General features: G+C 39.3%; 1 protein-coding gene across 2 annotated transcripts in view; it reads left to right on the forward strand.

Annotated features, from left to right (window-relative positions):
- The window catches only part of LOC136857400 (ecto-NOX disulfide-thiol exchanger 2), a 152,677-nt gene that overhangs the window by 80,396 nt on the left and 55,844 nt on the right, over positions 1–16,437 (forward strand). For both annotated transcript variants that reach the window (XM_067136038.2, XM_067136039.2), the window contains exon 8: positions 7,641–7,747. In XM_067136038.2, coding sequence (XP_066992139.1) covers positions 7,641–7,747 — 107 coding nt within the window. The remainder of the gene's footprint in view (positions 1–7,640; positions 7,748–16,437) is intronic.

Genomic DNA, 16,437 nt, shown 5'->3' on the forward strand with positions numbered 1-16,437 from the left:
GCGCACCGGCCTCTCACCGCTTGGTTCCGTGGTTCAGACCACTCCATGCGAGATTTGTGGTGGGTAAGCGGAGGTGAAACGGGTTTTTCTCCTCGTACTCCGGTTTTCCCTGTGATCTTTCATTCCAGCAACACTCCAATATTATTTCACTTATCTGTCAGTCATTAATCATTGCCCCAGAGGAATGCGACACGCTTTGACAGTTGGCACAGTTCCTATCCTCGCCACTAGATGGAGGCTTCATTCATTCCATTCCTGACCAATTCGAATGACTGGAAACAGGCTGAGGATTTTCAGTAATAATAATTATATATTTATGAGGTCTAGAATGTCTTTCATTTTCTCACAATTCTTGAGCCTTACCAATCTTCTTTATATACACTCGTTATTCTCTTGATTTATCGGAACTATATCTCCTGCACGTCGTAAGAGGTTATTAATAGGGAACAACGAAAGAATCTGTATTTGCTCTCTTGTCTTTCAAGCCCAAAAATATATCCACGGTCCTATGCATTTCTCTGTAGCAGAAATAAATGTATGTATGCAAATTATTTTTGAGAGTAATGTATTCAGTGCTATTCACACAAAGTAAAACTATAGATATGATCAGCAATAAATAGTTGAAGAGAAACAGAGAAGCCTTGCTGAGTTGCTCAGACGTAGAAGCACTGGCCTTCTGAGCCCAAGTTGGCGGGTTTGATCCCAGTTCAGTCCTGTGATATTTGAAGGTGCTCAAATATGCCAGTCTCGTGTTGTTAGATTTACCGGTACGTAATATAACTTCTGCATGGGATTATTCTGCCTCCTCTGCATCTCTGAAATCCATGTAAGTAGCTAGTAGGACTTAGTAGTTATTTACATAACAACCACGGAAAGCGATAGCTTACCTTACGAGCAAGGTGCTTTTTTATGTCCGAGCTTGCTTGGAATTTTCAAACGAGTAAGAGAAACCTGTCATTTTAGTGGCTGCTGTTGCATACATTATTTCATTCCATGTTATGACAAATGTACTTATTTCAAATGAAATGTTTTATTATAAATAATGTTTAGACATCGGAGGGAAATCAGAAAATAAATACTCGAAAGGAAATTGGAAGTAATCTGAGAAGCAGTCGGTAAACAAACCAAAATTCAACTAATTAGACACACTTTTTAAATAAAAGTGTATGGAAAGTACCTACTGAAGCATAGTGTCTTTGTACACTTTTGAATGTTGAAAGAAATCCATCATAGTATGGAATAGAACCAATGGCTTTGTTAGAAAGAGGAAGGCCCTGTGAATCTTTAATCACTGAGGCTCCAGCAACCTGTATTCTTCAATGAAATGAAGTTACCTCGTTCTGCAGTGATGGCCTCACAACAAATGTGGACGAAGTCCATATTGTATTGTTTTCAGATAAGTGGACTTAGTCCAATAAAGTTAGTTAATTAAGAAATTCAAGATTTATTTATGTACTGTTGCAGAAAGGAAATCCGAATTTGAATTTTGCATACAATGTACAATCAATTTTTCACCTAACAAACCAAAAATCTTGTTTTCAAATTGATGGACATGGTCCACTACCGCAATGAACATGTTTCACGGAAACCTGCTTCTTTCAGTGCATTACTTAATTCTGTTTATCTGAGATATATCATTGTTGATATTTAATAACTTGTTATTTAGTATACTTTGTGTTTTAGCCAATCTCTAAATTGAGGAAGTGTTACTAAGTAATAAAATTCATTTTTTTATAAAATATGAAGTCATGTCTTAAAGGAGAAGAACTTCATCCAAATCTTTACCAGGTGGTAGTGTCCTGAGAATGGATGTGACATTCCCACACTATAGAGCCACGATGATGCGCTGAATAAGAAAAGTAGTTGATCAGGTATCGACAAAAATACGAGCAATTTGTTGACCAACCTCTTTGATAAAATTGAGGCCATCATTGCCCCAGGTACCACTGGATTCAATGGTTGCTGGCACGAAAAATTTGTCTAACAAATCACTGTATTCCATACTTGTGGCTGCACCTCCAGCACTCATTAACGAAATCGGAAGATTGGACTGGATGAATATGTGAATGCAGGTAAAATCCCACTGGAGAGATCTACCCCTTTTCCATGGCACAAGTGTCATTCCGTCAGGCCTGCTACTGTCTGGACGGCAGCAGCCAGTGGGGTCTCATATAGAAGGAATTTCTGCTTAAATGAGAGCCTGTAAAATGACATAATTTATATATATATATGATTCTGAAGAACATACCGTAAATGTCATTTTAAGCCAGTTCACTTCTGCGTTTCTTCCTTAGACAAACGGTTTTGATTACAGCCTGTACATCCTGATTACTGTTTTGTGATTTTCTCGTAGCACTTTGAAGTCAATGGTGTAATGAAATTAACTAAGTATGTTTCTGTACTTTTCTGGTGTAACTTTCCTGTGGGACTTCTAAAGTAATTCCTTTATCTTAGCAAAGTTTCTTTTCACTTTTACATAAAAATTACTTGTCTGAAACTTACATGTTCTTTCATTGTCTCTTTAAACTTCGTTATAAAAGGCATACATGTTTCATACTTCATCCAACAAATATTGAGCCAGTTAACTTCGTTGCCATTCATGGTATACTTTCGTGTTCATAATAGCCTGTTATAATGAGTTGATAGAAAGTAGAAAATTTTATCTTTTCATTGTTATGGCTTTAAATCTTGGATCTTTGTGTTATACAGATTGTACAATATTAAACCGGTCTTGTGGGAAATTTTATACGCAACCTTTTATATCAGACCAGAGTCGGCATTGTTTCGTAAGAACAAATGGTCTGAAACCTTGTATTGTTTTGTCCTTCTTCCATCCACATGTTCTTCTACATGTTAACTTTTGTACATTTCACTGTGCTGTTTTGAACATGTCCATTCTTCTTCTATTGTTACGTTCAACTAACTGCTTTTACAGTTTTTAGAGCATTTGTCTTCTATACCTGTTTTTCTTTTTTTTCTTTGACATTCTTTGTTTCAATTTACTCTGAAACTCATCCTTTCTTTCACTTTTACATAGTTTTGTTGTCCCCATCTTCTTCCGCCTTTTTGCTGTAAGTACAGTAGAAGTCCACTGTACCGAGCTAGATAGCTGCAGTCGCTTAAGTGCGGCCAGTATCCAGTAATCGGGAGATAGTGGGTTCGAGCCCCACTGTCGACAGCCCTGAAGGTGGTTTTCCGTGGTTTCCCATTTTCACACCAGGCAAATGCTGGGGCTGTACTTTAATTAAGGCCACAGCCACTTCCTTCCCATTCCTAGGCCTTTCCTATCCCATCGTCGCCATAAGACCTATCTGTGTCGGTGCGACGTAAAGCAGATAGCAAGAAGTCCACTGTAGCGAATACAGCATATAGCGAGAACCCCATTATAACAACTTTTCTTCTGTCCCTTGAAAATTCCTATATTTAACTGTGTATTAGCCTTTGGTTACAGCGAGAGTGCTATCACTGAGGCATCTGTTATTACGAGCAATTAAACGTGCATGATTTTTTCTGTTATCGAATTTATGCACCCAGCGATTCTAATGAATGCTATTGATAATCTTCAAAATTGTTTCCTCACTATGTGCATTATCGAGCTCTCTCGTCGGCATTGAAAGGCGATGTTGAAGTTTATTAGTAATACCCATCGACTGCTGTTCCCTAAAGAAAATTTTAAATGAAAAAGAACCTGTTTTCATAATAAATGCTTAAATAACGTGGCTGATAGCAATTGTTAACTCTATAGAAATAAAGTTTGAAGTAAACAATCGCTTAATTTTAATGTTATATACTGAAATTAAATAAGAAGGTGATCCACCTCAAGATACAGCAGATTGCATCTCTGATTTCAAAGGTTAGTTTATATTTTGTCCCATCTGGTTAAATTTCGTAAATGCTATTATCGTGTAAATTTATAGCGAGGTTGATGTCTGAGTTGATTGCTGTGTTTTCTTGCTATGTGCACTAGTGAACTCTCTCTTCAACATTTGAAGGTGATGGAGTTGATTAGCAATACCCATCAACTGCTGTTCCGTAATGAAAATTTGAAATGAAAGAGAAAAACCATGTTTTTGTAATCAATGTGTAAATAATGTGGTTGGTAGTAGTTGTTAACTCGTTAGAAATAAAGGCTGAAGTAAACAATCGCTTAATTTTAATGCTATGTACTGAAATTAAGTAAAAATGTGCTACTCCGCAAGATATAGCAGAGTGCATCACTGATTTTAGAGGTTAATTTATTTTTTCTCGCGTCTGGTTATATTTCAAAAGGCTGTTCCCATGTAAATTTATAGTGAGAAAATTATCATTTCATGGTAGATATACGGTTGAGTGACACTGATTAAATAAGAAAACTGAAACGTTTGCCGCAGAATGTGATCATTTTCTGTATAGTTTTCTTGCTATGTGCACTAGTAAGCTCTCTCGTGGATATTCAAAAGCGATGTCGGAACTGCTGTTCTCTAAGAGAAGTTTGAAATTAAAGAGGATAATACATTTTTGTAAATGATGTGGCCGATAGCAGTTGTTAACTTATTAGATATAAGCCTAAAGGCTGAAGTAAACGATCACTTAATTTTAATGTTATATACTGTTATTAAGTAAGAATGTGATACACCTCCAGATATGGCAGAGTGCATCTCTGATTTCAGAAGATAGTTTATATTTTCTTGCATCTGGTTAAATTTCGGAAAGGTTATTCCCATGTAAATTTATAACGCGGAGGTTATAATTTCTCTACTGGCGCTTGAAGTATGTTTTATGGTTTTGAATAAGAAAACTGAAAAATTTGCCACAGAAGCCTTTGGAATAATACTATAATTTTTTCTGAATGAAATTGAACCTACACTTTCACATTAGAATCGGAATTCAAAAAATAACAAATGAGTAAGCCGTAGTATGGATAAACTTATTGCCATTTCAAACCTGTTTTAATCTTTGTTGGGGGAGGGTCCCGACTTTTACGAGAAATTGGATATAACAACAATCCGCTATAGAAAGTAAATTTTTCATGTTATGAATTCCTGCTATAATGGACTTCTTGTTTCAAAGGCAGAATTTGGCTCTCTCTCTTTGGTGATCTCCTTCAGTGTCTATCAGTTGTTTCAGATTCCCTTTCCCAATGAAGATACAGTCTTATCAGTGTACCAGCAGTATTTCAGTCGTTCTGGCTGTTCCTTTTCCTAAACCATTTTTATGTACTGAAATCTTTCAAGGCATCCTAGCAGCATTTCTCTTTCCTTAGCCAGTTTGTCCTATGATCTCTTTGTTTCCCCTTCCTTTCCTGTTCTACATTGATAGTTCCTATCTTAGTGCTCTCATTTGTCAGTCACTCACTTCTCACAGGTCTGACTACACGAGCTGTGCGTTGTCTGTGGGGAATGCTGTAACACTTTCTAGAGTACACTGTGACTCATGTTCATTGAGCCCCCTACCATATTATGATGGGTTTGCTGTACCCAAAGGCATTTTAGAGCTATTACCTCCAGCAGGAATATAGGCTGCCCAACATGGAGTACCGATGCCTTTCGTAGCTGCTCCAGTGAAGAACATATACTACCTTTATTGAGATTTAGTAGCATTTCCTCCACTGACTGTCCATTACCCTCCTACATTGTACAGTGGCTCAACCAAAAGCTGAAAAGTAGACCAAGCTGGCAAGTTGATATCTTCTTAGAAACACCAAATGGCTATTTTTACACAAGCCTGAAAGAAGACAACTTTGGATACCATGTGAGGAAAAAAACCTTTATCAGAAGTTGTTCATGGTTAGTGTAGTAATCACTATCTGTGTTTGTTAGCATTTTGAACATATTGTTCACTTCAAATAAATCCCAACAGGCCTTGCAATTGACACTTGAGTTCTATTGTGAGCATCTGAATCCAGTTTAGTTAGTTAGATGACATTATGCAGCTGTGCAGCATGGCAGTGAAACTGGTACTTCATCCAGCATACAATTCAGATATTGTGTCTTCTGGCTGGTTTGTTCTGGTCTGTGGCATTATCTCTTTTTCTCTCTCTCTCTCTCTCTCTCTCTCCCTCTCTCTCTCTCACACACAGAAAAAATTTGCAGAGGTTGGTACCTCCGCATCCAAAGATTGGTATTGCCTACAAATTAAGATACTGGCAAAGAAATGGGTGACAGCCATCAAAAATGGTATTTATTTTGAAGAAGAATTGATATTTTGGTCAGCTGTCATACGGTTTAATAAAGAACTTTTAAAAATCTGTTTTTTAAGTTTAGAATTGGAAATTGGTCAGCACAGCTCTAACATGAGTTCAAATTGATTACAGTGGGAAGAAGAGAAATTAGTAAGAGTTCTTACGCACAAGTATCATTTACTGGTTACAAGCATTATGTAGAGAAATACTGCAATGTGAAAAGGAACATATTTACAGATCAGTATGGAGAGAGGGAGCGACAGAAAGAAGAGAAAAGGATAAACCTGGAAACATAAAAATGACATGGACAATCTCCACATCTCCATATACTGCTGTCATCACGATAGCAGAGATATAGATGTGTTTACCATAACAATGAGACTGTGAACATCAGATTGTTCCTTTAGAAGATGTTTTAAGGTACAATAGATCACTGTAATTGTTCTTAGTGACAGTTGCCAATAGCAGAGTTGCCAACTATTATGGATTGTCTGTAATTATTACCGAATTCACCTCACAATTGCGGCATTACAGTCAAAGGGGAAATTATTGCGGGAAAACGATATTACCATGAAAAATAATTTTCTACAAAAAAGAAGGGAAGATGAAAATTGTACCATTCCTGTGGAGCATTATTGTTCAACCCTCCTAGTTTTGATACTTACTCGATCGTCACTTCCTTCTGTTATCCGTGAGCATTGTAAATGTCATTGTGAATCTACTCTGCTTTTCTCCACTATAAAACCTAAAGCAGTGTTGTATTTACAGTATTAAGCGCACTTGACATTAACTCTGCACATAAAGAATTTTCAGTATTGATAGGAAAAATCAGACTGGATTTAGACCTACATTGGGCACATCTACACTGGAATCACTTAAGGTTCAACAGACGAAAATGTCATCACGGGGGGGGGGGGGGGATGCTTCAAGAAAGCCTACTCTGAAAAGCAGATGTTGGGTGCAAATCAAGCTACAAAGAATTTATCACAGAATGTGCTAATTTTATTGTGAAATATGATATACTTAAGAATAGAGAGCTGTTGGAAGGGTAGAGAGTGTGTCATTATCGAGCAGGGGAGGAGCATGCTTTGGATTTGACTTGAACATTTTCTAAGGGTTGTGCGGGTGGGGGAATTTACTGATAACCCGCTTCAAAAGTTGGCACCTCTGCAATAGGACCAAGAACGCAATGATATGCTGGCAATCTCGAATATAATATTGTACGTTGAGAATTGTGCTCAACATATCACATAGCTGCCTTACATGGTTTATGATGCATCATAGTAGTCAGTTCAAGCCAATTCCCCTTACCAATCAGAATATGATCTTCCCCCGACCATGTATCAATTTACTTAGTTCTGTAAGTGTAATCTTTGAGGATGTGTGTGTTGTGTAGATGTGGGTGTGTAGGGTCAGCCCAGTCTCAGCCATCAAGGGTGTTGTCATTTCTCTAACTGTGCTTGTCTCTCCTCACGGTCAGTCGGTCAGATCGAGAGAGTATTCTCGGCTGCCAGCCACAAGAAGGTTTGGGACCATTTCACCAAAGCCCAGAGAAAGAACATAGAGATGTGGAAGAAGCAAACGGCGGTACGTATGGCCTCCTGGAAGATTCTTGCCCCATGTACAAAGGTCATGGCCTCATTTCGCTACTTGAACTTAAAATTAAATGCCATAGTCCTTTGTACATCTTCCAATTGCAGTTGGGGGAGCAGAGGTGTTTCTACAGGAACATCCAGGAGTATGTTCAATGTTGGTTTAGTGTTGCAGCCATCAGGTCGGAGATTGGAGCTCGTAAACATGTAAGTAGTGGCCTGACCTTCGTGTGAGGTGTAAGCCTAGGGTAATGGAAATAAGTGGGAGGGTGTGGGACTTTGGGAGTCTGTGGAGGGCAAATGGAAGCCTCAGTTACGTGGCATTCAGTTTGTGTTGCTTGTGTAATATGCTACTTAGATCTGGGTAGTGGCATCTTCTACAGAAGGAACGAGTGACAGATCAAGTCATATATGCAGAAATGCAAACTACTGTACTACAGATTTTCTATAGTTTCTACAATATTGAGGTGGTACTGATTATTAAGAATTTTATGAATTCAAAATTCTGTTCACAAATTCTTTCTCCCATGAATATGAAAAAAAAAAAAAAAAAAAAAGTTATGCAGGTGACTTATAGTTCGAAAATAGTCCATGAAAAGATTACAAGATGGCGACATTTATGCACAACCTTTGATTATGAGCATAATATCTTACTTCTTTTCTTCTCCTTATTATTATTGTAGACATGATATGGGCTTTTGGGCTTATGCCGTATCAAGACGACAAGGAGAAACTCTTTATGTTTCGCAGAGAACTCTGCTCTACGTCTTCAGAAGAAAATCTCGACTGTTCACAAGGAAGACTTCTACAATAATAAATAAGTCGCGGAGCAAAGTTCTCTGCAAAATTTAAAGAGTTTCACCTTGTTTCTTTGACACGGCATAAGCCCAAAAGCCCATATCATGTCCACAAGTACGGGCCGTGAAAGCATCAATGTTAATACAACCGGTTTCCAGTAGTTACATGACAAATAGTAAAGAAAAAGGAAAACTTAAAATTACACGGCACTTTAACACCTTTAGCACAAACCAAAACATCAGATAAACTGCATCAAGTACAAACAAATGAACATCAGGTTGGGCAACGTGGCGACTATAAGAAAGGATGTGGAGCAGGCGTAGGAACCTCACCAGGGCCACGGGGATACATAGGTTGTGGATTTTAAGAAAAATCAACGGTGATCCCTTGATCTGTTAATATTTTCTTCCAAAATAAACATTACAAAGAAAATTCGAAATAAAACCCATCAATTCAAAAATCCAGGCTGACCCCGGTCCAATCACAGGTAACCAATCAGGCCACAGGAACTTACCCCTCGCCGCCCAGATCCACCGATCAAAACTCCTGTTATTTTCTCCAACAGAAATATTATCCAGAACTTTCCTTCTTAAGAAAATAGCGAACAATTCGAAAATCATTCTAGAATTGTTAGGAACAGACACCCCCTGTTCCGTCTGAAAGCCCAAGTCATGAAAATGTCCAGAACATTACAAAATATCACTCAACAATAACAACTCTTTACAATTTAATACTTACATTTCCAAGTTTATATAGATAAAAGGAATACAAATAAAATATTCTACAATAATTTTTTACACCACATAGTAAATGTTTCTTTGAAAGAAACATATTCCACAGGTCTCATTCTTCCTCCCCATGAGAATCGAGCTACGCTCGACAATTACCATAAAATTAACTGGGGTTGCTGGGGGGGGGGGGGTCGAGCACACAAGGAAACTTGCACACCATAGCACTGATATGTTGTCAAACATAACATAATGGCATTCACAAACGATTTTCAAGTATACCACTGATAGTTCTCAGAAAGTTTGACAGTCACTTTACTGACAAGCATGATTACTTCAAGTTGAACTTCCAATAAAAACAAATTTAAAAATGTCACTACATCAAAGGTCCCTTCAGTAACTTGAGATATTTTAAGTGTTACATATAAACACAACATAAATATCAAAAGGTGATTGGCATAAAAAGTTGGAATCTTCATCAACAAAATACAGTATAACAGTCCGAAAATATGTTTATAGTCTTCCAAAATTGCTTCAACCTTTTAACTCTGTCCACTGAAACGTATGTATTACTCATTGCTGCCACAATCTCAGTAATTCAGAGCCCATTCATTTTCTTGTAAGAAAGCGTCCACTGCCCCCTTCTTAGCTAAGTTTGGGATAAGTTGATCTTGCATCAGTTTTCACTTTGTCATAGAATTAAAGTTGCTCAACTTGACCACTGGTTATTGCTGATTATGTGGCTGACAACACGGCCGTTTGCCATTTGCCAACAGGCTCCATACATGTTCAGTCCAGCCATGGTCATCTGGCAAGTTGCAGCGCAGCCCAACTGTGTCTTGAACTAACAGGTAGCAGGCAGAGAAGAGAGGTGCTGTCTAGGAAGACTGCCGCCATCTGGACATTTGGCCACTGGACTGCGGTGCCGGATGGTAGCGCCCCAAATCATACAGTATGCTTCTCAACTAGCACGTTAGGTTGCCGTCAGATGGAGTCAGTTATCGCAGCCACTGAAGCATAAACCAACACGCAGCAGACAGGGAATACTTGAAGCAAAGCTACCCTGCTGGACCAGAAGATCTTGGAGACAAGACAGTTTTCAAGGGGGGATTTTTATAATTATCTTTCTTTAATTTATTGACTAGCTTAGTCACCCAGCTGGTGCCTCAACGAATTTCGTGTAGAGAATCCCTCCCACACCAGGTACTTTAGGGCACCCAGCCCCGGGGCAAGCACTATTCCTACATTTCAGACAAGATAAAAGGTGGATGAAAGAAAAATAGAACTACAGGAGTTGACCCAAATGCAGAAATGTTAGGGGAATAAATTCCAATTAGTGACCCTAGAACTAAAACCTACCTTACTTACTTATCATACTAAACCCATTATACTAAAGGAAACCAATGTTTAAGGAGGATACCTAATGTATTTATACACAACTATTACAATTCCTATTACTAAATTACTCAAATAAGTTATGATTAAGGTACAGAAATAACGAGTACGCGCTGGCCAGCATCTAAAATCTTACAAACATCTTACAACTAAATCTACATGGTCACGAAAAACGGAATTTACCCATCCCTATACAAGTTACGGTACCTTTACCTGTGAGAGATGTACTCTGCTGATCCTTTTCCTTTCGGGATCTCTCACTAATGACACTGGGGTAAGGATCTTTAAGATGGTGCAGGGACCTCAAAATATGGGGGCCAGCTTACAGATAACATGGTCCGCAGCACTACTGACGGGATGCGTTTTGACAAACACCTGGTCACCTACAGACAGATTGTGCAGTCTTCGCCCATGGTTGTAATTACGCTGAACCTTAGCGTAGAAAGTGGAGAATTTGGGGTAAAGGCTAGCATTAATGAGGCAGGAGTTTGCTTGTGACTCTCATGGACGGCAGTGTTAAAAGCAAATGACAACCAATTTAGTGATGAATCCCACTTAGAGTGGTCAGCAAAGTGATCAATGAGAGCAGATCGAAAATTATGATTCACTCTTTCAGCATAATTTGGCCTTGGATAATACAGGGTAGTGGTTACATGAGCAATGGATAGATCAAATCAGAAATTACGGAAATGCACTGAGGTTAAAGCTCTTGCATTATCACTCACCAAACATTGACAGGGTCCAATTGAAGCAAAGATCTGTTTCAAGCAAGAGATGGTAGTGTCAGCATTAGCCATACAAGTTGGGAACAGCCACGTAAAACGCATCAACACACACAAGTATGAAACAATGGCCGGTCCGTGACCTCAGGAAAGGACCAATGAAATCTACGAACAATCTTTCTGTAGGACAAGAAGCTTGCTCGGATGACAATAGACCTAGGCGAGTATTAGGAGCAGGTTACTGATGTTGCAAGTTTTACAAGATTTAACAAGGGTGCAGATATTACAATCCATGGATTTCCAAGTGAAGCGTTTACAAAAATACTTGAAGAGAGCGGAAACTAGGTTAGCTAATTTTGTGGTCTCTGCGACCACAAGCAGGACAACACAAGCCACCATTTTTAAGAACATAAAGCTTAATATGTTCACCAGATTTAATCCTGTCAATTATAGCTTTTAATTCAGCATCGTCTTCCTGATGTTTAATTATATCCTTGAAAAGGAAAGAAGAGTTAGTGAGATCTACATTCACGAAGGCCGAAACTCATTCAGGAGAGGGGTCTGCAGGCTCTGATTGAGGATCAGAACTGCCTGGATAGAAAATCCTACTGAGGCCATCAGCCACAATGTTTTAAGCACCACGAATGTGACGAGCTTCAAATTGGAAGGCTGAGATGCGTACTGCCCAACGCGCAAGACGACTGGTCTTTCTTGGCTTGGCCAGTACCCAACTCAACGCCTGATTATCATTTACAAGATCAAAAGGGAGATGTTCAAGGTACATTCTGAACCATTTTAAGGAAAATACAACAGCTAAGGCTTCCAACTCATAAATGGAGTAGTTTCATTCAGCAGAATTCAGAGCACGAGAAGCATAAAAAATGGGACGAAGCCCCTCTTCAAATTCCTGAAGGAGAACACCAGATATACCTGTGGAAGAGGCATCAGTTTGAAGGATGAAACGTTCAGAAAAGTCTGGCATAGCCAGTACAGGAGCATTACATAAAGCGGATTTCAAGTCACAAAAGGCTTCACGTTGGGCATCACCTCACACTAATTTAGCATCCTTTCTTCTCAAGGCATTTAATGGAGCTGCTCTTTCAGTAAAATTGGGGATGAATTTACGGAAGATTTTAACCATGCCAATAAATCTGGATACAGCCTTGACATCCTTAGGTGTAGGAAAATTTTGGATAGCAGCAGTACAGGCCTGATCAATAGACACCCTTCCCCAACACAGTATGCCCTAAGAAGGACATCTGGGGTTGTGCGAAAGAAACCTGACTAGCCTTAAGGGTTAGACCTGCTTTGCGTAGTCTTTCAAGGACAAGATGGACAAGGTGTTCTTCAAATGTTTCACTAAAAATTACCAAATCGTCCAGGTAATTGTACACAAACTTGAATTTAATGTCTGACAAAACATTATCCAGTAACCGAGTAAGGACAGCAGCGCCTGTACTTAATCCAAAAGGACGCTTTCAAATTCATAGAGGTTCCAATCGGTAGCAAAAGCAGTGAGGTGCTTGGATTCCTCGGCAGGAGGTATCGGGTAATGTGCCTGATTTAAATTAAAAGTGGTAAAAAATTTGGCATTAGCAAACCAAGAAAAACAAGAGTGCAAATTAGGAAGGAGAACAGATTGAAGTACCACTTTACGGTTCAACATCCGATAGTCAACAACAGGACGATAACCACCTTGTAGTTTAGGGACATGAAGGGAGAAGAATAAGCTGACTTAGAAGGACGTATCACTCCGTCAGCAAGCATTTGGTCAATAATAGCCTTAAGGGCTTTCAATTTGGGAGGCAACAGCCGATACGGAGGAAAACGAAACAGGTTTTGAATTGCCCACGGGCCCAATCTTAGGACAATTCCTCTGGAAATGCTTAGTGGAACCACAATTAAAATATGCACTAGAATTACGTGGCTTTGAAGAAGGTGAAGGGGCAGTTTTAGTAACCCAAGGAGAAGACATGCTCATTGGAGGGGGGTTAACGCAGCGCGTAGCTGGTCGGCATATTGAATACCTCCGTCTTAAAGTGACAGCTTCCAACTGAGCGAAAGTTGCTGGTCGCATAAAAATTCTAGCATAGAACATAATGTCCTGAATATATTCAGACGACGACTCATTCAAGTGCTGCACTCTGAAATAAGTGTTTCTGCACCAATGAAGACAAGGCACAAGAAGGAATGAAAAATTCAAGTACATGTGCATGAAACTGATCTACCGTCCATCTTTCCGAAATGGCTCTAACGATATGCTCAGAAAGAGCTCCAAGATACATGTGGATATAAGATTTGAAACGCGTGATAGTTACGTAGATTGCACGCAATAGCCTGATCCTTAAACTCAATTAAAAATCAAAGGAAAGAAATAACATCGTCAATAGAGTTCGCCGAAAATTTAGAGACTCCCTTAAATACAGTAGTCAACGGGTGAGGTAATTTGGAGAAAATCTGGGAGAAAGCAGGTGTAGCAGGTATCTGGGAAGGACTAGAGTGGTCCTGAGGAGATACAGCAGCATAGTAACCTTGATTCGAGCGCCCTTACAAAAAGGATGGGGTACTGAAAGTGAGGTTAGGACTAGCATTAGACTGTGAGGTGACAGGTGCAGATATTCTCATCTGCGAAACATTCTCACAAATTTGAGAGACCATTGGAGCATTAACCACTTGTGTAGGGGTTATGCAATCTAAAAGAGCACTTGATACAGATGGCACTAGGACAGGGGGATGGTTTTGCACCATCACATAAGAGCCAGGTTGTGTAGCAACAGAAGGCTGACGCTGAGCCACGGTAGAATTACCAGGTGCCACAGGAAAATTAGTAGAGATACCAACATGCGTAGAAGATACATTACATGAATTATTTACAGGTGCCATACCTCTTGAAAACAAAGCATGAGAAGATCCTAGGGGAATGTTACCCACATCCGACTCCTGAATAACACTAGCACTAAGTGACCACAGTACACATTTGAGAAGCTACAGATATGGAACCAGAGTTAACACTTTCACACACTTCAGAAGGGGTAGACATTTGAACCTCAGAACTTGTATTAGGCTACTCATTCCCTTCAAGCAAGCCTACAATTTTCTTAAATATCCTTTACAATTGTACTAATAAGGGTTCACACTCTTGCCGCTCATCTGCTGGCAATTTAAGAGACAACAAATCCTGAATTTGATCCAGATAATGCTGTAGTTCTGCATTAACCCGTGCTAATTGTCCATATGAGGACTCAGAAGAATAGGAAGGCACAAGAATGGCATTAAATTCTGACAATTTATCTCTAACCACCACCAAAGACTCACGCAATTCATCTGCATTTAACGCAGGTATGGTTACCGGCAAATTAAGGTACTGTTTCAACAGGCTCGTGTCATCTGTGACATTGCCTGTGGAATTCAGTTTACGGATTTGAAGTTCGTAAATTAATTCTACCTTTCTCAAATGGAAAGGGTTAGGAACAGCACCAGCCATCCTGACAGACAGTAACTAAATTTCAAGGCGATTTAAAAATTTTAGACAGTAAGCTTTTTTTAGGTTAGTTACGACGATCACTGTTCACTTTTCTTTTGTCCAGAATCAATCACTTGCTCGGCTACCAATATGTAACCAGTTTCCAATGGTTACACGACACATAGTAAAGAAAAGGGAATACATAAATTACATGGCACTTTAACACCTTTAGCACAAACCAAAACATCAAATAAACTGCATCAAGTACAAATAAATGAACATCAGGTTGGGCAATGTGACGACTATAAGAAAGAATGTGGAGCAGGCGTAGGAACCTCACCAGGGCCACGGGGATACATAGGTTGTGGATTTTAAGAAAAATTAACGGTGATCCCTTGATCTGTTAATATTTTTTTCCAAAATAAATATTACAAAGTAAAATTCGAAACAAAACCCATCAATTCAAAAATCCAGTTACGATATCTCAAAACAACAAAATGAGATGTAAATTGCCAAGGGCTTTTCTGTTAAGTCAAAGAGGCTAACCAAAGATACCTTAACATAATGCCACTTCCAGAATACAACGTTTAAGGCTAATAGGAACCACATGATACAATTACAGTTTTAAGTGAAAGGTAACACGCTTTCAGACAATCGCGCCACATAATGGAAACATGGGGGAAATCAGAATTACTTAAACTTGACACAGAGGCCAGTTCAACTTACTCGCACACCAAAAACACTTCTGATGCGGGCAGAGGAAAACTAGCGTGCATCAAGTGACGCAAGGTTACTGGAGGCAAACCCCGAGGGAAATAAAAGTAATCTACTAATTACACTGTTTACAAAACCAAAAGAAAAGGAGAATGCCTCCAAAATCAAACAGGCAGGCCCAGCTGAAAAGCTAAGGCATCTTAATAATTGAGTGGTGAGTCTGGGTGAGTAGGGGTAAACTCCTATGTGAGAAGAAAGCAAGCTAATTTAAATGAAGGCAGAAATGAAACCAACAGTGCTCACCCCAAGGTAGGCCAGGGAGGGAGGGAGGGAGGATCGCCGACATGAGTGATCGCTGGACTGACGAGAAACGAAAAGACCACGAAATCTTGCCTCGCTCTCTTAAAAAGGCCGAGGCTGGCCCCGGTCCGATCACCAGGTAACCAATCAGGCCACAGAGCTTACCTCTCGCCACCCAGATCCACCAATCAAAACTCCTGTTATTTTCTCCAACAGAACTATTATCCAGAACTTTCCTTCTTAAGAAAATAGCGAACAACTCAAAAATCATTCTAGAATCAACAGGGGCAGACACCCTCTGTTCCGAAAGTCCAAGTCACAAAAATTTCCAGAATCTTTGAAAGAGACATATTCCACAGGTCTCATTTAATATTATTATTGTGCCCTGTTTGGTCTGGTTGTTGACAATCCTATTGTTGTTGATAGTTCCCCTGAAGAATTCAGCAAATGACAGTCTGTATAGATTCCTGGGCCATCCTGGGCATCTGCCAAAATTATTCCCCTAGGATCACGAGCTGAACCACATAGTATCATTCTTCATTCCGTACCATGAGACCAAAATGTT

The sequence above is a fragment of the Anabrus simplex genome, chromosome 1 (assembly GCF_040414725.1).
Source record: "Anabrus simplex isolate iqAnaSimp1 chromosome 1, ASM4041472v1, whole genome shotgun sequence".
Classification (NCBI taxonomy): domain Eukaryota; kingdom Metazoa; phylum Arthropoda; class Insecta; order Orthoptera; family Tettigoniidae; genus Anabrus; species Anabrus simplex.